The sequence below is a fragment of the Streptopelia decaocto genome (genome assembly GCF_964273445.1).
Source record: "Streptopelia decaocto genome assembly, chromosome: 5".
Taxonomy (NCBI): domain Eukaryota; kingdom Metazoa; phylum Chordata; class Aves; order Columbiformes; family Columbidae; genus Streptopelia; species Streptopelia decaocto.
In genome coordinates, this window is record NC_138659.1 from 30,406,287 (window position 1) to 30,431,198 (window position 24,912).

At 45.7% G+C, this 24,912-nt stretch overlaps 1 protein-coding gene across 1 annotated transcript; it reads left to right on the top strand.

Moving 5' to 3' along the window:
* Positions 1–9,322: 9,322 nt before the first annotated feature.
* On the top strand, positions 9,323–20,390 carry LOC309440473 (ral guanine nucleotide dissociation stimulator-like 1; the record flags this gene model as incomplete). Its single annotated transcript, XM_082054161.1, has 18 exons — positions 9,323–9,358; positions 10,517–11,098; positions 11,713–11,823; positions 12,725–12,933; positions 13,775–13,852; positions 14,294–14,478; positions 14,763–14,887; positions 15,532–15,747; positions 16,171–16,274; positions 16,420–16,504; positions 16,899–16,985; positions 17,287–17,319; positions 17,795–17,916; positions 18,151–18,240; positions 18,522–18,660; positions 19,146–19,298; positions 19,977–20,091; positions 20,272–20,390. 18 exons carry the CDS (start codon positions 9,323–9,325, stop codon positions 20,388–20,390), a joined length of 2,589 nt encoding a protein of 862 aa, XP_081910287.1.
* Between the last annotated feature and the right edge of the window lie 4,522 nt (positions 20,391–24,912).

Below are 24,912 nucleotides of genomic sequence, written 5' to 3' on the forward strand. Positions count from 1 at the left end.
ACGTTCATTATTATATAACCTATTTTGCACTAATTTCTGCTTGGAGTTACTATATTTAAATGTTGTATCTGTATCTGTATATAATATTTGAGCTTTATTTAATATTTTTATTTAATGTACTAATATTTTCTATTTATTTAGTTTATATTTAATATTTATTTACTATTTATTTAGTGGATACATTATTTCATCTTTATATAATATTTGATCTTTGTAGAATATTTAATATTTATATGATAAATATATATCGGCTTTTTTACCAGTTTTTTTTCTGGAGTGAATATATTTTAATGTTTGATCTGTATATAGCGCTTGAGCTTCATACAGTATTTACATATACATATAAAATAAATAGATACACTTTTTTCCCACCCTTTTTTTCTGGAGTTAATATATATTAATAATTGATATTTATATAATACATCATCTTTATTTAATATTTATATAATAAATACTTGAACTTTTTTCCACGAATTCTTGACTGGCCTTAAAATATTTTAATATTTGATCCCTATGTAATATTTAATCTTTACACAGATGTAACATCTCTGTAATAAATACGGAACTTTTTTCCCACTAATTCTTCTCTTGAGTTAATATATATTAAGATTTGAGCTTTTATAGAATACATAACCTTTATTTAATACATAACCTTAATTTATATAATAAATACGTGAACTTTTTTTCCCACCAATTCTTGTCTGGCGTTAAAATATTTTAATATTTGATTCTTATGTGATATTTAGTCTTTATATATATGTAACATTTCTATAATAAATACGGAAACGTTTTCCCACCATTTCTTGTCTGGAGTTAATATAGTTTAATATTTGATCCTTATGTCATATTTAATCTTTATCTATTATTTAATGTTTCTATAAGAGTATGTAAACCTTTTTCCACTATTTTTTGATCTGGAGTTAATAGACATTAGTATTTGAGCTTTATAGAATACATCATCTTTATTTAATATTTATATAATAAATATGCAAACGTTTTAACACCAATTCTTGTCTGGAGATACTATATTTTAATGTTTGATCTCTAAATAATATTTGATCTTTATATGATATTTAATCTTTATATAGTATTTAATGTTTCTTTAATAAATAGATTAACTTTTGACCACTAATTTTTGTCTGGAGTTAATATATTTTAGTGTTTGATTTTGTATTCTATTTAATCTTTATATAATATTTAATATTTATATAATAAATATGCAAATGTTTTCCCACCAATTCTTGTCTGGAGTTAGTATATTTTAATGTTTGGTCTTTATATAATGTTTAAGCTTTGTATGATATTGAATGTTTCTATATTAAACAGATAATCTTTTTATCACTAATTTGTGTCTGGAGTTAATGTATTTAAATATTTGATCTTTATGTAACATTCAATCTCTACACAACCTTTACTGTTTCTATAATAAATATGTTCACTTTCCCCGCTCCCCAGTGTCTGCGTTCATCTCTTTTCCTCTCTGAGACTTCCCCGCGCTCTGAGAGTTTCCACCTTCTCCCCATTGTCTCCATCACGGCATTTGTTGCTCCTGGCAAAAAGCCGACCCCCAATTTCAGCTGCCTCTTGCTTTCTGGTGGTACTGAAACTACCCAGGGGGACAACACACCCCAACACAACCTTAATCCATTTCCCTCAGATAAACACAACCTATTTGCGCACCAGGGATTTCACAGTGAGCACCGAGGGTACAACAGCCCAGAGAGAGCTGTCAGGTGATGGTGACAGCCTTGGAACCGGTGACGTGCACCAACCCGGCCTGTGACCTTGGTGTGAGCAGCTCGACTTGCTGCTCCCCCTGGGGAAACTGCTCCCGGTCCGGGTCTGTCACCCTCACTGCGGGGTCTCCACCAGCGGCGGCTCCGGGGGCTTCGCTCTCGTGCTCCACAGCAGAGGACAAACCCCACACTCACAGGAGAACACAGTAACTCCTGAAGCAGCCGAGCGAACATCCCTGTTCAGCTCTGCTGACAGCGTCTCGTTCTCCAGAGCTACAGCCTCACGCGACCCCACACGAGGCGGCTCCGCGTTGGGCTGCGGGTGCAACACCCGCCAGAGGCTGCGCAGGGACGGCCCTGACAAGCGGAGCCACGAGCCACTGCACAGGAACGGAGCAGAGCAGAACCGCGCAGAAGGGTTTGCACTGGCTGCTGCCTTTCAAACACAGTCAGTTCTGAGCAGGGAGAGCCCGACAGCACCAGCCCAGGAGCTGAAAGCGCAGAGCGTTTGCACACGGGGGGTCACCTGCTGGAGTGACGGGGGTTTAAGGTCACCCTGGGAAGCAGCCTCATGTTTCCACTCAGATGTGCAATTGCTCTGACCATAGAAAGAGGGAAAAAAAGAGCAGAAACACTGAAAAATGAGCCAGTGTGTTTAACCACAATTCACATTTCTGGGGAAGGAACCCCCTTTGCGTGGGAAGAACTGCCCAGTTGCCTACTCTTAATAACCTTTAGTAGAATAGTGAATATATTGAATCGCAATATATATATATTGGATCGTGTCTCGATCCTGCTCCGGCGAGCACCCAGGTATTCTTGGGGTGTGCATCGGACGCGACCGACCCTCCGCTGCTCCCGACGGACGGTAAGAAGGTGCTTTTATTTTTTGGGTTCTGGGTTTTAGGTACCTAATATTTGGTTTGGTTTGGTAGCCGCCGGTCAGACGCGGCGAAAGCCACGCTCGGTGGGGCAGGGAGCCCCGAGGTACAGCCTGGGCGGGTCCGTCAGACAGAGGGAAACCTCTGCAGGGTCGGCATTTGGTTTGGTTTGTGTATTCGTTTGCTTTGGTTTGTGTATTCGTTTGGTTGGGTTTGTGTATTTGTTTGCTTTGGTTTGTGTATTCGTTTGGTTTGGTTTTGTTATAGTCAAATATAACTCAGGAAATTCAGAATAACTGTTATTAAAGCTAAATGAGCAGAACAGCGCTGGGTAGCTGGGCAGTCGCTGCTGCACCCGAGGCCGCGAATTGGGTACAGAAGAAAAAGTGTTTATACACCGTCTGTAAGTGCACAGCGCGATCTTCTCCCTGATTGGTCAGCTGGGTTGCTGTGCTGCCCTCGCACAGCAAAGCACATCCCCCTCCCCATGAGCACACAGCATTTTCCCGCCAGAACTTGCAACATTTTCCCGCCAAAACTCGCAACATTTTCCTGCCAAAACTCGCAACAACAGAATGTGACAAACTATGGCGGTTTAACACCTACATAACTCAGTAAATCCTTAACCACTAACATATTCCTGGTTTGATTAGCAAATTTACTTCAGTTATGCAATTTATAACAGTTTGGTTTGTGTATTTGTGCGCAGCAGATAAAGAATCCTGGTTTTGGGGTAACAGTTGTGGCACCCCAGATGGGACACTGACAAAAGTACCACCTGCTCCCCCTTCAGATGCATCTGTACACATGAGAGTAAATGAGTGGGGGAGGTGATTTGAATGTGAAATTCTGAGTTGGCCGTATTGCAGTTAGTGTTGTTCTGTGGACAGACTGATGTGGATCGAAAATTAATGCAAAGGATTGATGCTTAATATGCTGTTTATTGACATCTGCAAGAAATTACAAAAGGTAGGAGCTGAGGGACGTAACTGTTGCTCAGCTAATTGGAATTGCATATAAAGTTTATAGTCGCAGGAATGAAATGAAGAGAGGAAAAGGGCCCGAGGAGCCCCAGCCCGTGCCCGGCAGCTCCCCCGGGATCAGCTGCGGCGAGAAGAGAAGAAGCAAAGAGCTGAGCGGCTGCTGAGGCGGCGGAAAAGGGGGGAGCGGCGGCTGCTGGAGCCGGAGCTGGAGCCGGAGCTGGAGCTGGAGCCGGAGCCGGAGCCGGAGCCGGAGCTGGAGCTGGAGCTGGAGCCGGAGCCGGAGCTGGAGCCGGAGCCGGAGCTGCAGCTGGAGCTGGAGCTGGAGCTCGGCTCCTGTTCCCCGGACTCCCGCCCGCGGGGATGCAGCGGGGGGGCCGTCCCGCCCGGCCCGTTCCTGCTGGGCTGCTCGGGTGTGTGTAAGGTGCACAGCACCCGGGTTCCCTCAGATACCCACCTTCCGACCCGGGTTCGGAAGGAGGAATTCGGCCAGTAATGGAGAAATTCCTGCAATAGGGTTATTAAAGAGTGCGAGTCCAATTACAACACCCCTATGTTGCCTGTCTGCAAGCCAGATGGGTCATATTGGGTGGTGCAGGACTTAGGAGCTATAAACAAAATAGCTGAGGACCTCTACCCAGTGGTAGCAGACCCATACACCCTTCTGACAGGATTAACACCTAATTTGACTTGGTTTATTGTTTTAGATTTAAAAGATGCTTTCTTTTGCCTCCCTCTCCATGAAGCCAGCCAGACAGTACATGCATTTGAGTGAGAGAACCCTTAAAATAAATGTAAAACCCAGCTCCCATGGACGGTGTTGCCACAAAGAATCACGAATAGCCTGACAATATTTGGAAATCACTTGCTAAAGGTTTTGAATCCTGGGAAGCCTCGTCTGATGAGGGACAGCTGCTACAATATGTGGATGGCATTTTAATCGCTACTAGAACCAAGGAGACGTGCGTGACCTGGACCCTACGGACCAGAAAGAGCTGCAATGGGATAATGAAGCCACACGAGCCTTTAAAGAACTTAAAAAGGCTTCGATGTCAGCGCCTGCTCTAGGACTGCCAGATGTGAGTGAACCATTTTTCCTGTTCTTTCTCGAGAAACAGGGAATAGCCCTGGGTGTATTGGCACACGATCTTGGCCCATATCGACGAGCAGTGGCCTGTTTCTCCGAACAGTCAGACCCAACTGCAAAGGGGCGGCCTGGGTGCCTGCGGCAGCTGCTGCAGTGGTGCTGAATGTACAGGAGGCCCAGAGATTTGCCACGGGTCAGAAAATGGCTGTGCTGGTGTCCCACACAGTGTCTAACAAGATGGTGTAGAAATTATCGTCACTAACGTTGTCAACCCAGCTTCTCTCCTCAGTGGTGACTTTGGAGAACCAGTTCATCATGGCTGCCTGGAGACCATCGAAGCAACATCATCCAGTCGACCAGATCTAAAAGATATTGCTATTGAAAACGCTGAGAACGGAAGCAGCTGACCGTGAGGGTTGTGCACGTGCACAGAGCAATTGGGAAAGAAAAGGGACTTTTGAACTCTCAAGGCAAACAAATCAAACGTGTGGAGGAGATATTGAAACTACCGGAAGCAGCTCAACTTCCTAAGAAAATGGCAACCGTGTGTATTAAGGCACAGCAGAAAGTGAGCTCGGAATCGGAAAAGGCCGGCGGACAGAGAGGGAAAACAAACGGCTGAGCAAAAGGTGAAAACAGAAAGTGCTCTGGTCCTTGGCGGGCAGGTGTCTTTAACAGGTAAGCCAGAGCGTACTAAAGAGAATCGAAACGCACCATAGATTTAGAGGAATCATATAATAAGGAAGGGTGGGTTCACACCCCCCAGGGAAAACTTATCGTCCCCTTTCATCTAGTTTGGCCTTTAGTAAGGGAAGACCATAGGAAAGGATTTTGGGGCGTAGAACCACTACGCAAACATTTGATTAGGGAAACAGGAGCTAGAAATTTGTCTCTCACTGTAAAACAGGTGACAGCAGTATAATCTTTGCCTCCAGACTAATCCCAAAAATATGCCCGAGCTAGAAATGGGTCAAATGGGGAAGGGGAATGGCCTGGACCACAATGGCAAATTGAGTTTTCAGAACTCCCAGAAAAGGGGGGTACCGATATTTGTTGGTATTAACTGATATTTTTTCAGGTTGGCCAGAAGCATTCCCTACCAGGACAGCAAAAGTTTAGGAGGTGACTAGAACATTGATAAGTGAAATAACACCAAGGTTTGGAGTTCCAGCTGTTATATCCTCTGATAGAGGGCCACATTTTATTATTGTGTATGTTGAGTCTTTTGCAGAGAACTTTGGAACCATAATAGGGAGGTCCGTATCAAGACCTCCTGATATCCTTCACTGCTACCAATATTAGGGAACAGCATGCCTGGATTCACCATTCTAGAGTGAAGAAAGCCTGTGAAACACCACGGAGGGTAACCCGGGTGCAACCTGGAAAACTGTATTGTTCACAATCACCTTTTAGTCTTTGTAGGTGAGCAGCCTGGGTGGTGCTCACCGCATTGGGAAGAAGAAACCCCAAAGAACAAAACAAGTAGAATTTTTGGTAGATATGGGGGCAACACTAATTAAAACCTGGAAAGAAGAAACTCCAACCCCAGGATGGGAGGGGCCTTTTCTTGTTTTGTTAACTACAGAAAGAGCTGTTTGGAGTGCAGAGAAAGGATGGACACACATCTCTCGAGTTAAAGGACCCCTGACGGAAGAAAGAACCTGGAAAGTAACTCAAGAACCGGGGGAATTGAAATTGACATTGACACGGGATCGGTGATGTAACTGCTATTAGTATTATTAATGTGAATGCCCAGTATAAATGAAAATGAGAATGGCTTAATAGTTACATGTGTTGAACCTAGTTGTAGATGTAATTCTCTTTATATTCGATGTTTAGGTTGTCAATGGACTGTGGTATAAGCATATCCACAAAGGGAACTTACCGACAGGATTGTGTGATACATGTCTAAGAATAGAAGATAAGGAAACCAGAGCTCGGTTGAGGATTCTGGTCGCCACCGGAAGAACAGAAAAAGAACAGCGAGGAATGGTGGGAGGTATTTACTGAAGGGGTGAATGGGAATTTAGAGAGTCCACCAGCGATGAGAAGAACAGAGTGCAGAAAGAGAAATCCAATTCCGTGTTGCTCCTGTTGTTCCTGGGAAGCGAAGGCCAAGAGCTGGGATACGGTGAAAAGTGTCCAGGCTAAGGGCAGAAATAGGAAAGGCGGGGACACGGCCCGTGCTGCCGAGAAGATGAGGAACTCGGCTGCGGCTGCAGCCCCATCGGCCAGAGAGGCAGAGGGTGAAACCTGGACCTGATCCTCTTGCCAGGGCGGTGACTTATTGTTCCCAGCTTAGCCTGGCCAATCCCTGAACCAAGTGCTACGGGCGTGTGAGAATGGGGAGACCAACCCAATGTGTTCTAAATTATCACGCTCATATTAACTCTGGAGGTTATGATAGAACGAAATTGGAGAAGTGTGAAATCCAAGGGCAGAAATTAACCAAGGGTAGCAAGTAACCCAGGGAAAGGTGGACTCGGTGTGGGCTCTGTCTCTGCCCCAGGGGAGAACAGAGTGTCTGTTTTACACAGGCTGGTATGGGGGCTGTTCAGATGGAGGGGAGTGCAAGATCAGTATAAGGAGGAGTCAGTTAAGAGTGCCACTCAGGAATTGAAAGGAAAGCAAGAGCAACAGAGATTGGTACAGAAATCAGTGTTCGGTATGAAGAAATAAGGCAAAAAGACAAGGGATTACAATTACCAACAGTAGGGAAAAAACTGTTTATAGATTGTATGGAAAAGATAGCCCGGGAATTAAATGTCACCTGGTGCTGGATATGTGGGGGGTCTCAAATGACTGAACACGTTGGACGAACCCCTTGTAAGTTAGTGTTGCAGGCAAATTCATCAAATACCTCTATTCCTCCCACTTGGTGGCCAGGTCCACCTCATGGATACTGGTCTCGAAATTGTAGCCTGGTGGAAGAAAATGGGGTTCATGATAGTATGTGCATTTCTGGGTTTACTGTTCATGCCATGTATGATCCCGTGCTTTATTCGGTTAATACACTCAGCAGTCCAAGGCGTGCAAATCTCAGCCATGCCTATAGATCCTGAAATGGCAACAAAAGGAACGGGGTAAAAATTAATGATTGTAAAAGATAACACCAAACTGGACCTGCCGCCGCTAGGCAGGTGCTGGCCAACTTTGAAGCCAAAGCGCGAATCAATGGGATAAAAAGAAAAAGGGGGAATAATTGAAATAAATAACTTAAGCTTTTTCTATGGATAAACAACGTTTAATCCAATTCCTTAATTGTATTCCTTACACACGTGTTCATTAGAGCAGAAGCAAAACAGCGCTGGGTGCGCGGGGGATTCGCTCCGCCCAACACACACACCTGTGAACAATAAGAAGTGTGCTGAAATACAGTGAGGTGTTACATATTCATAATGACCCCAGGAATGCCTCTACATATCCATAACCTTTCCCGCTTCTTATTAAGACGGGTCTCAGAGAACCATTTCCACAGTCTCTCCCTGACCCTCCCTGTTTGCCTGCGCAGTGTCACTTGGTGGCTTTGAGGAGGGGTCTTTGGGGTCTTTGGATGAAGGATGAACATCCTTCAGCTTCGGCACAGTGAGCTCTGTACCTCTGGCTCGTTATGCTGAATTGGCTGGACCCCAAGCTGCCAAGTCGACCGAAATCAGACCGGCGCCCCCTTTTTGCTGTAAATCTTGGCTGTCTTGTCTCCTCAAGGTTACAGCTGGTGCTGTGAAACTTCTTATCTCGGCATTCAATGAAGTTCTGGTTTTTTCTTAACACAATTGTTCCATACAGCTCTAAACTAGATATTCATTAAAGTGTTAGTTCATTAGTAGGCCCTTATTATGTGGTTGGTTAAGCCTTAAAATGTGAGTTCCCTCTATCAATATAACTTCATAAACAAGTTTCATAACTTTTCACATAGAACTTAAGCACCTTTTCCTTTTCCCAGGTTCACAGCCCGTGCCTCACTTGGTTATATCTGTAAACATTGAACATCTCGGCACGAATCACAACTGCATTTCTCACAACCACAATTCACATTTCTGGGGAAGGAACCCCCCTTTGCGCGGGAAGAAATTGTTCTTGATTTCAGTTGCCTATTCTTTAAACCCATTAGTAGAAAAATTAATATATTGAACCGCAAAGTGAAAACATCACTGTAAATGACAAGAACTTGGTTTTTCCATTCCCAGTTATGCTTGGACTTTGTAGTTTTGTGTTATCTGTATTATCCTGTTGGGTGTTTCTTACTAATCAGAACATTACACAGCTTTGTGAGGTTCCTCCTCACGGAAGGCAGCAGCCCTAGAAAAACCATATATATACACACACACATATATCTGTGTGTGTCCAACCCTCTGTTGTTGAGGAAGCGCTTTGTCCGGCTGAGCGAGGGCTCGGCCTGCGGGCGGGCTGAGGGCGGGGCGAGGGGGCGCGCGCGGGAGCGGCGGCGAGCCGCGATTGGCCGGCTGCGGGCGGCACGTGCTGCCGCGAGGCCGCGTCCCGTGGCCGCGGTGCCGCCGGAGCCGTTGCCGCCGTTGGCGTCGGGGCGAGCGGTCGGTGCGAGAGAGAGAGAGAGAGAGAGCGGGAGTGCGGGGCTGGCGGAGCCGGCAGCAGCCCCGCCTGCGGACCGGACACAGCGCCATGTGCGGGACCGGCTGCGGGCCCTGCTGCGGACGGGTAGGAGCGAGCCGGGCCCCGCCGCCCGCCCTCCCCGGGGCTGCGGGGGACACGGGGCCGGGGGGGGCAGCTCCGAGTGCCGAGAGAAGGGTGTTGGTGACAAGGGACGGGACGGGAGGAAACGGCACCGGCTGTGCCGGGGGAGGCTCAGGTTGGCTGTTGGGAACAATTCCTCACAGAAACGGATATTAAACATTGGCCCAGGCTGCCCAGGGCAGCGGTGGAGTCACCATCCCTGGAGGGGTTTGAAAGGCACGGAGATGAGGGTCTGAGGGACACGGGGCAGGGCCAGGGGTGGGTTAACGGTTGCACTCGATGATCTCTGCCAACCAAAATGATTCTGTGATTGTCACAGGGGCACCCCCAGGGTAGTTTAAGGGACAACAGGGTCCAAAACAACTTGTATTAAACCGGTGGGAAACAGGGTTTTAGTACTCCAAAAGTGACTTAAATACAGGTTCGGATATCAGTTGAGGAAAATTATTAAGGGGCAGCAACTAATACAACAGGCGGTCCACAGAGTGCATGCACATGGCATCATCACCCAAAACAAAGCCGGAGCCGTCTCTGAGTCCGGGAGGAGCACACATTGGCCTGAACATGGTGTGGGGTTATTTTAAAGGGATACACGTACTCGTAGTGAGTACAGAAAATGTACACTCGCGATTGTGCGAGGGTAAATTTATAATACACTCGCAGTCCTGCAAGGAGAAATACACGTGCATATGTGCACGGAAAGTCACACATGCTTATGTGGAAGCTCGGGAGCGAGGAGTAACTTTACACTGTGGGTGCCCCTGGAGCCTCCAAACATCTCCCGCACTGGCTGCGGGCGCCCAGCGGCTCCTGGCGCCTCGGCACTCCCTTCTCCTGACGGCCCTGGCCAGGGGCTCTGGGGCCAAACAAAAGCAGCTGTTGGCCTCAAACAGCAGAGAGAGAGGGAGATGTGTCTACTCCTTCCATACTGAAGGAGGGTGGGGAGAGAGCGGGGTTTACATCCTGCCACAAGGATCTTATCGTACAATCTATTTTTTGCATTGTAATAGTACCTAAAGTTCAGGGTTCATGTGATCTTGTCCTGGAACTTTTGCAAGGACATTAAAAGTAAACGTGTTGCTATCTGCAATTCAGAATTGCCTTTCCGTTGTTTTCTAACAGGCTCAGAGCTTCCCCTTCCGGAACCTGTGTGTTTGGAGATGTTGGAGGAGACCAAGGAGGAAGACACCCAGGAGGACGAGACATGAGGAAGATGTGGAGTCTCTGCAGAGCCTTGAAGAGACTGTGCCCGAGCCAACCAAGGAAGATGAGGAGGATCCAGAACACGTTGAGGAGGGTCCAGAACACGTTGAGGAGGGTCCAGAGCGTGTTGAGGAGAGTCTGGAGCGCGTTGAGGAGAGTCCAGAGCACGTTGAGCAGACTCTAAGCAAGACAAGAGAGGAAGATGCGGAGAATCCAGAGCACATTGATGAGACTACAAGCGAGATAAGAGAGGAAGACGCACAGACTCAAGAGCGCAGTGAGAACACTCCAAGCAAGATAACGGAGGAGGACATGGAGACTCCAGAGTGCATTGAGAACAGCCTAAGCAATGTAACAGAGGAAGACACAGAGACTGCAGAGTGCGTAGAGGAGACTCCAAGCAAGCCAACTGAAGAAGACATCGAGACTCCACAGAGCCTAGAAGAGAATGTGAGGAACCAGCCTGGGGAAGATGTGGAGGTTCCACAGAGCGTTCAAGAGGCAAGTCACTGGTGTACAGACAGTTCTATATGACATAGGGGATATTTTAGAGATAAAGGAGGTAAAAACAAACAGAAAAGCAACCCCCCAAAAAACCCCAAACCAGGATTTGGTTGCACTGCACTCGAATCCTTTCTAATTGAGTTGTTGCTGTGCTTAAGGCTGTGTTAGTTAGTAAAGCCCTGAAACTTTAATTATTCAAGTGGTATGTATGATGATAAGATTATGTGGTTACAGGGGACCAGTAGATGTATTTCTAAAGTTAATTGTTATGTCTATTTTCAATTCTCTAGAGCTTTGCTCCTCAGCATCTATCAGCACGTTAATACAGCGGCTGTTAGTGCTGGGGTTCAAGAGATCTGGACTCTCTGATTTAATTCTTACCTCTTTTATTGGCTTGTGCAGTAATTTGTGCACTCAGCTCCTCTCTGCTTTCAGTTAAAAGTCCAAAAATCTCCAGGTAACTAAAGGCAGCTAAAACGTGGCAACTTAAGTGAGCATTGTTGAGGTGTTGTGAGATCCTGGTGTTGGCATGCTGGTGTCTGCAGCCTGCGCTTGTGCAGGGACCGTGTTCCTTTCTCTCTGACTTGTTTCTCTTGGCCCTTTCCTGGCAGAGCACAACTGAGGATGGAGCTGAAGACACAAAAGAAGGAGCTGTTGACTGTGACACCCTGAGCAGAGCGCAGGTCCAGCAGACTGATGGTGAAGGAGCAAGATGGCTCGGGGTAAGTGAAGCTGGCTTGGTGGCCAAGTGCCCAGCTGATTCAAGTGTCCTCACTTCATTGCAATCAGTGCAGCTGTGGCAGTTTGAGCCAGAGGGTCAGGAGGTGGGTAGAACTTTCCTGTTATGTTGCCATGTTTCTACATTTTCTTCAGGATCAAAGGCAATAATATAAGAACTTGCTTTGGTGTAGTGTCCAAATTGGTAGTATAGAGACTCTGAGCGGCAGATTCCCACCTCTGCCTCCTGTTTTTACCAGAAAAGGTATTAGAAACAATTTTTAAACTGTGGTACATTTCCCTGCTGATGGTTTTGTGCAAGAGGTGGGGAGCATTTTGAGCATGTCTGTGTCCCACAAAGATACTTCAGAAAGAAATGCAGCTCTAACTGAAAATTTCACAGAACCCGTGTTGAAAGGAATACAAGAGTTTTTGTTCATTTTGAGTGACTTGGGCTTTATTACCAATTCCTTTAAGTACTGAGAAGCTTGAAATCTTGCTTAGTAACTTCTTGTTGAGGTACCAGTAACTGAAGGAACTGAGATCTTTCATGCTTCAGGTAGGCTAATAAACCTTTCTTAACCTTCTTGATGCTAAGAAAGCATCCAGGGTTTTTGAATGGTTGGCACTGTTAGGAGGGAATGGTCAGTTTAAAAGCCAACCTTGAGATTACAGCTTAAGCACTGGAAACACTTGCCTGTTTAAAGAAGAAATGCCTTTATTGTCCTCCAGTATTTGCTACAGCATTTGGTATTTGGAGAGCCCAAACTGACAAAATTGTTTAGTAACTAGAGATGGACTATTCCTGTGAACAGGTGGAATGGAATCTGTGTTTCATTTTGCAAGCTGTGTCGGGGCTCTGGCTTCTGTCTGATTATGTGCTTTGTCTTTGTTTCCACTTTGTAGGCTGAAGGAGACCAGTTACCTGCAGAACACACTGTCAGCCCGGACGAGACGTGCAAAAGCAGGGCCCTGAAAGCTGGAACTTTGGAAAAGCTGGTGGAGACGCTTCCAATGGCATTTGCAGATAACGATTTTACATACATCAACATCTTCCTCTCAACCTACAGGGCCTTTGCTTCCACCAGCACAGTACTGGAGCTGCTCCTGGACAGGTAAGAGCCGGGACGGAACGGAAACTGAGCCGTCATTTATTGTACACGACAGGGGGATGTTGACAGGAATTTCTTCGCCTACTTTTAGTGGACATGGCATTAATAACCTGATGGACAGAGGTCAAGAATCCTGCCAAATTCAGGATTTCAGCATAAACACACCATGTGTAAATGCACGCTGCCCACATCCCAACTCTCATTAAAGCTTAAACGCCAGGTGGGGAAAGTGTGCGTGGTCTGAGCGCTAAGGAACCAAACTGGGACCGACACAAGAAAATCAATACAGCTTTTCCCTTAAAAAAAGACCAGAATATGTGTGGGCCGTAAAGTCACACCTAGAATAGATTCCTACTTGTTCGGTCTTGCAGTCAGTTCTGGGTTTGCTGGGTTTGTGGTGTTTTCTGAGCAGCCATTAAAATGTTCACACTCAGATGTGCCATGAACTCCTCGTCACCTGTTCGTAAGGAGGTGCGAGGTGTGGTTTGGAAGGAGCTGTTCCAGCTGCCGCCAGGGCTCTCCCCGCAGGGCTCTCGAGCTCAGTGTCCCCAGCTGAGCTCCCTGTGGCTGTGGCTGCGCCGCTCCTGTCAGAGGCACCACGGGTTTGCCTGGTTTAGTCTCGGTTTGCTGTGCAGTGCACGGGGACATTTGCAAACCCTTCATCTCTGCCTCAGCTTCCCCAGCCACGGTGGAATTGTCCAGCATGAAGCCTTTGTCTTCATGCCAGTTGTATATGAATATGCCAATATGTATACGTTTATGCCAGTTCTATATGGATTTCACTATTTGGGATTTTGCTTTTGCTCAGTAGAGGTTCCTCTAAACAGCCATCTCATTTTTCCAGATACGGAAACCAGGAGATCTCGGGCTCTGAAGAGCGTGGAAACCAGAATTCGCCCGGATCCAGCACAGCGCTCAGGACGTAAGTTTGGGTTTGCAGTGCCCAGCGAGCCCAGTCAGGGTTCGGTGCTGGAGCGGGACGTGGGCAGCAGAGCTGTTGTTTCCTTTGACAATTCACAGCCTGTTTGCTTCAAGGAGCTTGTGTAAAGGCCGAGTATCAGCTGTCTCATAACACATCCAGTAATAGAACCCAGAGAAAATCTTTAATTCTTTTGAATGACTGCGCTGGTTTCTCAAGGTGTAATTGAAGAAGCAGCCTGTAGTTTCCTGTGAAGTATTATCTTAATAATATTTCTTGCATAAAAAGAACAAATTAAATTCTCTGCTCACAGAAGTGTCCATACTCCTTCACGTGGGGGATGAATGTCTCAGTGTTCCTGTTGTTATATTAGGTACAGATCCATGCGATTGCATCAATACCTGCTGCATACAACCCATGTGCTCTCTCTGAATTTGCTCACAGTGCGATCGCATCGATTCTACAAGCCTGGCTCGACCAAAGTGCTGACGATTTCCAGGAGCCGCCCGACTACGTGTGTCTGCGGAAGGTGCTGAGTTATCTGAAGAAGAACATGCCCGGCTCTGACCCGGAGAAGAGAGCGCAGAACCTCCTGGAGCAGTTCCAGAAAGAAGAACTGGAGAATGATGGTAAAGTACCTTTCTCTGCTGTCTAGGTGTTCTCCCAGCGTCAAGCCTGACACGTCCCCTAATCCAGGGCACAAAGCTTCCAGTGCCGTGAGCCGAAAAGTCTCTTTGCCAATTTAATCTTACGGTCCTTCTCTTTCTCACTAAAATATGCAGTACAGTGAGGCCGCTGCACCAGGCAGGTCCCTTTGCATGTTCTGCTATTATATGTAGTGATTTTTCAAATATCTCCTTGGATGAATTGTTTTCTGTATAAATTCACTGACTCGTGTTTTCCCCCTGGCCAGACGCGTTCCACAGCCTTTCTCCCTGCACCCTGGATGAGGAAGAGGAACTGGAGACCAGCAGTGCAGAAGAATTCTCGTTGTTCCAAGAAGAGCTGGTGGCAGAACAGCTGACGTACATGGACGCGGTATGTCGATCATACGTGTTACCTGAAATGCTTGGGGAAATGGTTCTGGGCTTCTAATTGTTTGTTTGTCTGTTTGTTTTTTAACTTGCATCAATGTCAGTCTGGCGTTCCAGAACCGCTCTGTTGCTGGGACACAGAGCACAGCTCTGCTTGGTTATCCAAACTCGCTTCATGGATTGGGCTTTTCCTTCAGTTCTTCTGAAGTTGTTTGTCTTTTTTTTACAGTGTAAATGTAGACTGAGTAGCCTCTTTTGCAAAGTTTAATATTTGACCCCTCAGAAATAGCGTATTTTGACTGTATGTTAGGCTACCTCACCTGAAGATGTATAAGTACTTTTTACTGTAGTGCTCCGATTTGGTTTATTTGTATCAATCTCTTTCAAAAATATCATTATATATAATTTTTTCCCCTTGATAATGTAAGTGATAGAAAGGTGTCTCTTATTTTGCCAGGACTCTTTAGCTGACAGTTCTTTTAGGGCATCAGGCCTCAAGAGTTATAGCCAAGTGTATATTTTAAACTCAGAGAAAAACAATATTTTAATACCATATTAGGTTCAGATGCAGTTTGTACGGTAAACAGGCATTTCTTCCTGTGGGCAATAGCGATCCAGGCTGACTTGGACACCTCTGTTTCCCTCCAGACACTCTTCAAGAACGTTGTGCCCCACCACTGCCTGGGCTGCATCTGGTCCCGCAGGGACAAGGAAGAGAACAAACACCTGGTACAGAGCATCAGAGCCACCATCTCGCAGTTCAACGCCGTCACCAACTGCGTGCTCAGCACCGTCCTGCACAGCAAAGGATTAAAGACCCAGGAACGAGCGAAGATCTTGGAGAAGTGGATCCGTATCACCCGTGTAAAGCGTTTATTCACGACTGTTTAACGTTCCTTGTGCGGGTGCCGTGGAGCTGGGAGGGGACAGGGGGTTGTTGGCGTTGGGCCCAGGCCAGGGAGCAGCTGAGCTCTCGTTCTCTCTGGTTTTGACTGACTGTCCCTGTCACAGCACATGCAGCATTGCTCTTCCTCTCCTCACAGTTGTAGTTTGGGCAGCATCAACACAAAGAGGCGAAAGTGAGGAAAAGAAGATGTAAATGCCAAAGCCCATCAGGTGTTTGGTGGCTGGAGGGGGGAGTGATATTTTTGATGCTCAGTCTTTGTAGAGCTGCCCGCTTAGCAGGGAGAATGTGCAGCAAGCAGGACACGGGGCAGACAGAAGAGCACTGACTGTTGGTGGTGCTGACGTTTAATGCTCCTGTGTTTCTAACCGCTCCTTTCACAGCAATGTAGGATCCTGAACAACTTTTCATCTTTGAAGGCCATCGTTTCCGCACTGCAGTCCACCTCCGTTTATCGCCTGAAGAAGACCTGGGCCTGCGTTCCAAAGTAAGGCTGTGCAGTGTGTCACTGGATGTGTTTTGGTGCTTTTATCTTTTATGTGCCCAACCGTTAACAATTCTTGAGAAAAAAATAGTACCCTGATCTGATTCAGAGTTCTTACAAACAAATGATTTAACCTTTTCCTGTACAGGGACACAATGCTGATGTTTGAAGAGCTTTCTGAAATATTCTCCGACTGTGACAACTTTGCGACGAGCAGGGAGCTGCTGCTGAAGGTGGGATTGAGCTTGAGTTGCCAGGCTGGAGATCTCACCCAAAGCCGAGCTCAGCCCTGTTCCTAACCAATGAACTCCCGTATGCGGTGCTGTGCGGAAGGCGGGTCTGTAAATCCCGGGCTTTTCTGCTGGGACGAGAGGTGCCGCACAGCGAGATTTGACGCAGATGAGTTACGAATGAGCACTTTGGCTTTATGCCGCTCTGTACAGACATGAACCGCTGGCTGAGATCGTAAGGATGGTGTCATGAAAGCATCATTTACAAGAGCACTGTTTGGTGAAGCAGACTAGTTGTATTTTGTTTGCTTGCACAGGAGTATTCTAGCATTCTAATTAGTATTATTTATTATTATTTCTCAGTCAATTAATCCCCCATTGCTCTGACTGTTTGCAGGGAGTCACCCAAGGCACGGTACCTTACCTGGGTACCTTCCTAACAGACCTCGTCATGCTGGACACAGCCCTTCAGGACTATCTCGAGGTAATTTGGGGCAATTTTTGGAATCCTACATATCCTCCCTCCCTTCCAGACACTGTGTCTGGTCGTGTGTCTTCCCCTGGGTTCTAGTGCAGTTCTTAAAAATAGAGGAATCTATTTGAAAAATAGCCTCAGGTACACGAGTGCTGTGGTTTATCCTAGAGCTGGAAACAGGTCTTTGCAGAAGCCTTTGCTCAGGGCAGCTCTGGCCTTTCCCTTGGTGTCGCTACTTCATCCTGTGTGTGATGAACTCCAGCCGAGCCCGTGCTCTTCTCCTCTGATCCCTTCTCTGTCCTTCCAACAGGGCGGCCTGATCAACTTTGAGAAGCGGCGAAGGGTGAGTGGGCCGTTGGCTGTTCTGTGGTCGTTAGTTGCTGACGCTCTCTGCTGGAGCGTTCTCTTGGCGAGGCCTGTTGTCTTTGCTCGGGCGGATCCAACAGCCGCTCATGTTACTGCAGATGGTGAGTGTGAGTGCGAGCGCACGACGTGCAGAGCCGGGGAGGATCGGGCTCTGCTGCCATCACAGGCACCTCTAGTTATTTCCCTTGCTTAGTGCCTGAGAACCAGCTCCGTACAGAGCGGGATTCCTCTCTGGGCGCCGCTCTGGCCACGCAGGGCTGAGCGGGAAGGGTGAGCTGCAGAGCTGCATTGTTTGAAACAGTGCTTCTTGAAATAGTCACTTCTTCCACTGAAACCGACCTGCGGGTCCAACTCAGTTTGTCCTGGATCTGTTGCTGCGTGTGGGTAGGATATTAACGAGACTGGCTTTATTTTTCTAATTGGAATTCCTATTTTATTATTTGTTTTCTTAGGAATTTGAAGTAATGGCACAAATTAAGCTCTTGCAGTCCTCATGTAACAGCTATTGCATGTCAGCAGATGAGAAATTCGTGCAGTGGTTTAGGAGGCAGCGGCATTTAAGTGATGAGGAGAGGTAGGGTCTCAGCCCGGCTGGCGAAGCAGCTTTTCTTGCCCCGCAGGCAGGTTCAGGTTCTCTCAGCCTTGAGCTCTGCGCTGCCAGGAGCTGCTCCCGGAGAGTGGAAACACACACGCACAGAGCTGTGCTGCTCCTTGTGGGGATGCACCCTCTGGGACGTGGGAATGACCCAGGGCTTCTCAAATATGGCCACTCTGAGATATTTAACTCATGGTGTTGCCTGTTCTGCAGTTTCCGGCTTTCACGTGAAATTGAAGGAGCTGCTGACAAGAGTGTCGCGTCGGCCAAAGCTCAGAAGAGCGTGGTGAAGAGATTCAGCCTGTGAGTATAACGGTTTGGTGTGTGAATATGAACTGGAATAAGTCAAACACCAGCTGATAAACCTGACTGGGGATCCAGAACACTGGATTTTAGTGCTGGATTATAAATTCAATATAAATTTGCAGCAGCAATACAGAGTAAATAAGGATAGAGTCTAATTTGCTATACCCACACAAACAATAGGCCACTCGAGATAGGAAAGCACAACAGCAGGTCAGCTTGTTGAAGCCAGTGACAGCTTTGCTCAGCCCAGCTCTGTTGTGCTTTCTTTTCTCCCCCAGGCCGTTCCTGGGCTTGGGGGTGAGTGCCCACAGCGCAGCCGTCAACGCGCAGCCCAAACCTGCTCCAGGGGGGAGCTCTGGGGACAGCACGGTCACCATCGTCCCTCCCAGCGACACTGCCCAGGAGCCTCAGCACAAGGTAGGGCCTGGGCCCTGTGTTCAGCACAAACAGCCTGTGCGAGGCTGCTGACGCTGCGGCGGCCCCAGGCGCTTGCCCAAGCCTGTGGGTCTTGACTAGAGCGTTGGGTGCAGTGGAATGGAGGGACCTGAGCTCTGGGAAAGGCAGTTTGGGGGGAAAGCTCATCTGCATCAGCCCAGCCTAATTCTGGGGCAGGCAGAGCAGCTGAGCAGTGAGAAGCAGGTGAGGTCAGAGCTCGCCAGCCCTGGGGTTTGAGCTGCCAGGAACTGCCCAGACCAAGCCTTGTCTGGGCTGGGTTGCGTTCCCAGGGAGCTTTGTCCTACACACTCTGCTCTCTTGCCCTGAACTGCCTTCACTGGGTTGCTGAAGCCCTTGTTAAGGCTGTTGTGCTCAAGAGTGTCATCTTTAGCTTTTGGATCTTTTCAATTAAATGGTAATCAATGTGTTTGATCTCGTCTCCCCCCTTGCTGCCCTCTGATGACAAGTGCTCCAAGAAGTTCCCCAACTCCGTGACTCCCATTACAACAAGAGAAGTGCCGCCAGTCCTGCCCGTTTACAGCCAGCAGAACGGAGAGAGCTGCATCATCCGGACCAGCATAGAAGAGGACAGAAGTGGCAACATCTACAGGAGCATCCTGGTGGGTGGTGGGAACAGCAAAACACTGTTCCTGTGGGTGATGTTTTAACCCCAGGTGACTTGAATGGTGCTTTTAGTTTTGGAAACACCTATTCACTGATCAAACCTCCTTGACAGGGAAAATGACAAATGTTACAAATCAAAACCTGTGGAGCAGGGTTTGCAAATGAGAGGTTTGCAAAGAGCATCTCTCAAGGTTTCTGCTCTTGAAATTGAAGCTTGTCTTTGATCAACAGTGCCAAGTGAAGCACTCTGAGCAGGTGCCGGCTTTGCTGCCCCTGCTCTTCTGCCAGCGCCGGCTGGTGTGTGTCCAGCTCAGCACTGGGCTGTGTGACTGTGACACAAGGTGCCCCTTCCCCAGCAAACCCAGCTACAAGGCCCAGAATCCTTGCAGGACATTAAGAAAGTGTTTAGCACAGGAGAGTGTGGATTAATGGATGTGAGCAAACAGCAGCTGGGGCAGCTATTGCTGTGGATTCGACGGCTGCTGAGAACAAGGTCTCAGCTCTGCAAGTGGTTGCACTGGAGAGCAGGGGCTGTGATTTCCTGCTGCATTTCTAGAGCAGCGTCTGTTGTGTTGAACTAAATCAACCACCCGGTGTCACAAAGAGCATGTTTTAGTACCTGGCAGAATCTAGGAGGTAGTTACCAACGACTCCTTGCAACTCTGTGTTTGCAGCTGACGAACCAAGAGAAGGCTCCTGCTGTCATCCAGAGAGCCCTGGAGAAGCACGGCCTGCAGTGCGGCTCGGCTGAGGATTACGAGCTGGTACAGATCATCTCCGAGGACAAAGGTGGGGAAGCAGAACTCTGCTGCTGCTGCTTGAACGGTTCTGCTGCGTTTTGACGGCCAGAGTAACAGGCGAAGCGACGTCAGAAACGCCGTGGACACGCTGTCACAGCTGCCGGTGAGAACAAACCCCTAACGCTGAGTGGGGCGCCAGTTAACGCTCGCTCTGCTCCCTCTCTTGCAGAGCTGGCGATCCCACCCAAGGCGAACGTGTTCTACGCCATGAACACCCGGGGCAACTTCCATTTCGTCCTGAGGAGAAAAGCCACTGCACCGGAGGAGCCTGCACTTCATCGATGTTAATGGCTGAGCTTTGTAGAGGATTTACTGTTTAGATTATAAGTATGTAACCTTTTTTTCCCCCAGGTTTAGTCTGGAGTTGATATATTTTCATATGTGACCTGTATCTAATGTTTGAGCTTCGTATAATATTTAATATTTATATAACAAGTATATTACCTTTTTTCCAGTTCTTGTCTGCAGTTCATGTATTTTAATACTTGATGTTTTTATCATATTTAACCTTTACATACTTGTACAGATACGTTCATTAGTATATAAGCTTTTCTCTACTAATTTTTCCTTGGAGTTACTATATTTCAATAGCTTAGCTTTAGAGAATATTTAGCTTTGCGTAATATTTAATATCTATAGAATAAGTACATAACATTTTTTCCACTAATTTCTGGTTGGAGTTAATCTATTTAAATGTTGTATCTGTATATAATATTTGAGCTTTATTTAATATTTTTATTTAATGAACTAATATTTAGTATTTTTAAATATTTTTAATTAATCTACTTATATTTAATATTTATTTAATATGTACATAGGAATTAATATATTTAAATGTTGTACCTGTATATAATATTTGAGCTTTATTTAATATTTTTATTTAATGTACTAATATTTAATATTTTTAAATATTTTTATTTAATGTACTAATATTTAATATTTATTTAATATGTACATAGACCTTACCCAATATTTTTTTCTGGAATTGATACATTATTTCATCTTTATATAATATTTGATCTTTGTAGAATATTTAATATTTATATGATAAATATATATCGGCTTTTTTTACCAATTTTTGTCTGGAGTGAATATATTTTAATGTTTGATCTGTATATACTGTCTGAGCTTCGTATAATATTTATGTATACATATAAAATAAATAGATACACTTTCTTCCACCCTTTTTTTCTGGAGTTAAGAGATATTAATAACTGAGCTTTATATAATACATCATCTTTATTTAATATTTATATAATAAATACTTGAACTTTTTTTTACCTATTCTTATCTGGCGTTAAAATATTTCAATATTTGATCCCTATGTAATATTTAACCTTTACACAGATGTAACATCTCTGTAATAAATACGGAACTTTTTTTCCACTAATTCTTCTCTTGAGTTAATATATATTAAGATTTGAGCTTTTATAGAATACATAACCTTTATTTAATACATAACCTTAATTTATATAATAAATATGTGAACTTTTTTTCCCACCAATTCTTGTCTGGCGTTAAAATATTTTAATATTTGATTCTTATGTGATATTTAGTCTTTATATATATGTAACATTTCTATAATAAAACTTTTTCCCACCAGTTCTTGTCTGTAGTTAGTATAGTTTATTATTTGATCTTTATGTCATATTTAATCTTTATCTATTATTTAATGTTTCTATAAGAGTATGTAAACCTTTTTCCACTTTTTTTTGATCTGGAGTTAATAGACATTAGTATTTGAGCTTTATATAATACATCATCTTTATTTAATATTTATATAATAAATACTTGAACTTTTTTCCACCAATTCTTGTCTGGCGTTAAAATATTTTAATATTTGATCCTTATGTAATATTTAATCTTTATCTAATATGTAATGTTTCTATAATAAATACGTAAAGTTTTTTCCACCCATTTTAGTCTGGAGTTAATATATATTAATATTTTATTTTGCATTATATTTAGTCTTTCTATAATAGTTACTATTTATATAATAAATATGCAAACGTTTTAACACCAATTCTTGTCTGGAGTTATATTTTAATGATTGATCTCTAGATAATATTTGATCTTTATATGATATTTAATCTTTTTATAGTATTGAATGTTTCGTTAATAAATAGATTAACTTTTGACCACTAATTTTTGTCTGCAGTTAATATATTTTAATGTTTGATTTTGTATTCTATTTAATCCTTATTTAATATTTAACATTTGTATAATAAATACTTGAACTTTTTCCCACCAATTCTTGTCTGGAGTTAGTATATTTTAATGTTTGATCTTTATATAATGTTTGAGCTTTGTATAATATTTAATGTTTCTATAATAAATAGATAATCTTTTTACCACTAATTTGTGTCTGGAGTTAATGTATTTAAATATTTGATCTTTATGTAACATTCAATCTCTACACAACCTTTACTGTTTCTATAATAAATATGTCCACTTTCCCTGCTCCCCAGTGTCTGCGTTCATCTCTTTTGCTCTCTGAGACTTCCCCGCGCTCTGAGAGTTTCCACCTTCTCCCCATTGTCTCCATCACAGCATTTGTTGCTCCTGGCAAAAAGCCGACCCCGAATTTCAGCTGCCTCTTGCTTTCTGGTGGTACTGAAACTACCCAGGGGGACAACACACCCCAACACAACCTTAATCCATTTCCCTCAGATAAACACAACCTATTTGCGCACCGGGGATTTCACAGTGAGCACCGAGGGTACAACAGCCCAGAGAGAGCTGTCAGGTTATGGTGACAGCCCTGGAACCGGTGACGTGCACCAACCCGGCCTGTGACCTTGGTGTGAGCAGCTCGACTTGCTGCTCCCCCTGGGGAAACTGCTCCTGGTCCGGGTCTGTCACCCTCACTGCGGGGTCTCCACCGGCCGCGGCTCCGGGGGCTTCGCTCTCGTGCTCCACAGCACAGGACAAACCCCACACTCACAGGAGAACACAGTAACTCCTGAAGCAGCCGAGCGAACATCCCTGTTCAGCTCTGCTGACAGCGTCTCATTCTCCAGAGCTACAGCCTCACGCGACCCCACACGAGGCGGCTCTGGGTGGGGCTGCGGGTGCAACACCCGCCAGAGGCTGCGCAGGGACGGCCCTGACGAGCGGAGCCACGAGCCGCTGCACAGGAACGGAGCAGAGCAGAACCGCGCAGAAGGGTTTGCACTGGCTGCTGCCTTTCAAACACAGTCAGTTCTGAGCAGGGAGAGCCCGACAGCACCAGCCCAGGAGCTGAAAGCGCAGAGTGTTTGCACACGGGGGGTCACCTGCTGGCGTGACGGGGGTTTAAGGTCACCCTGGGAAGCAGCCTCATGTTTCCACTCAGATGTGCAATTGCTCTGGCCATAGAAAGAGGGGAAAAAAAGAGCAGAAACACTGAAAAATGAGGCAGTGTGTTTAACCACAATTCACATTTCTGGGGAAGGAACCCCCTTTGCATGGGAAGAAATTGTTCTTGATTTCAGTTGCCTACTCTTTAAAACTTTTAGTAGAATAGTGAATATATTGAATCGCAATATATATATATTGGATCGCGTCTCGATCCTGCTCCGGCGAGCACCCAGGTATTCTTGGGGTGTGCATCAGACGCGACCGACCCTCCACTGCTCTCGACGGACGGTAAGAAGGTGCTTTTATTATTTGGGTTCTGGATTTTAGGTACCTAATATTGGTAGGTACCTAAAATTGGTTTGGTTTGGTAGCCGGCCGGTCAGACGCGGCAAAAGCCACGCTCGGTGGGGCAGGGAGCCCCGAGGTACAGCCTGGGCGGGTCCGACAGACAGAGGGAAACCTCTGCAGGGTCGGGCGTTTGGTTTGGTTTGGTTTGTGTATTCGTTTGGTTTGGTTTGTGTATTTCTTTGGTTTGGTTTGTGTATTCGTTTGGTTTGGTTTGTGTATTCGTTTGGTTTGGTTTGTGTATTCGTTTGGTTTGGTTTGTGTATTCGTTTGGTTTGGTTTGTGTATTCGTTTGGTTTGGTTTTGTTATAGTCAAATATGACTCAGGAAATTCAGAATAACTGTTATTAAAGCTAAATGAGCAGAGCAGCGCTGGGTAGCTGGGCAGTCGCTGCTGCACCCGAGGCCGCGAATTGGGTACAGAAGAAAAAGTGTTTATACACCGTCTGTAAGTGCACAGCGCGATCTTCTCCCTGATTGGTCAGCTGGGTTGCTGTGCTGCCCTCGCACAGCAAAGCACATCCCCCTCCCCATGAGCACACAGCATTTTCCCGCCAGAACTTGCAACATTTTCCCGCCAAAACTCGCAACATTTTCTCGCCAAAACTCGCAACAACAGAATGTGACAAACTATGGCGGTTTAACACCTACATAACTCAGTAAATCGTTAACCACTAACATATTCCTGGTTTGATTAGCAAATTTACTTTAGTTATGCAATTTGTAACAGCAGATAAAGAATCCTGGTTTTGGGGTAACAGTTGTGGCACCCCAGATGGGACACTGACAAAAGTACCACCTGCTCCCCCTTCAGATGCATCTGTACACATGAGAGTAAATGAGTGGGGGAGGTGATTTGAATGTGAAATTCTGAGTTGGCTGTATTGCAGTTAGTGTTGTTCTGTGGACAGACTGATTTGGATCGAAGATTAATGCAAGGGATTGATGTTTAATATGCTGTTTATTGACTTCTGTAAGAAATTACAAAAGGTAGGAGCTGAGGGACGTAACTATTGCTCAGCTAATTGGAATTGCATATAAAGTTTATAGTCGCAGGAATGAAATGAAGAGAGGAAAAGGGCCCGAGGAGCCCCAGCCCGTGCCCGGCAGCTCCCCCGGGATCAGC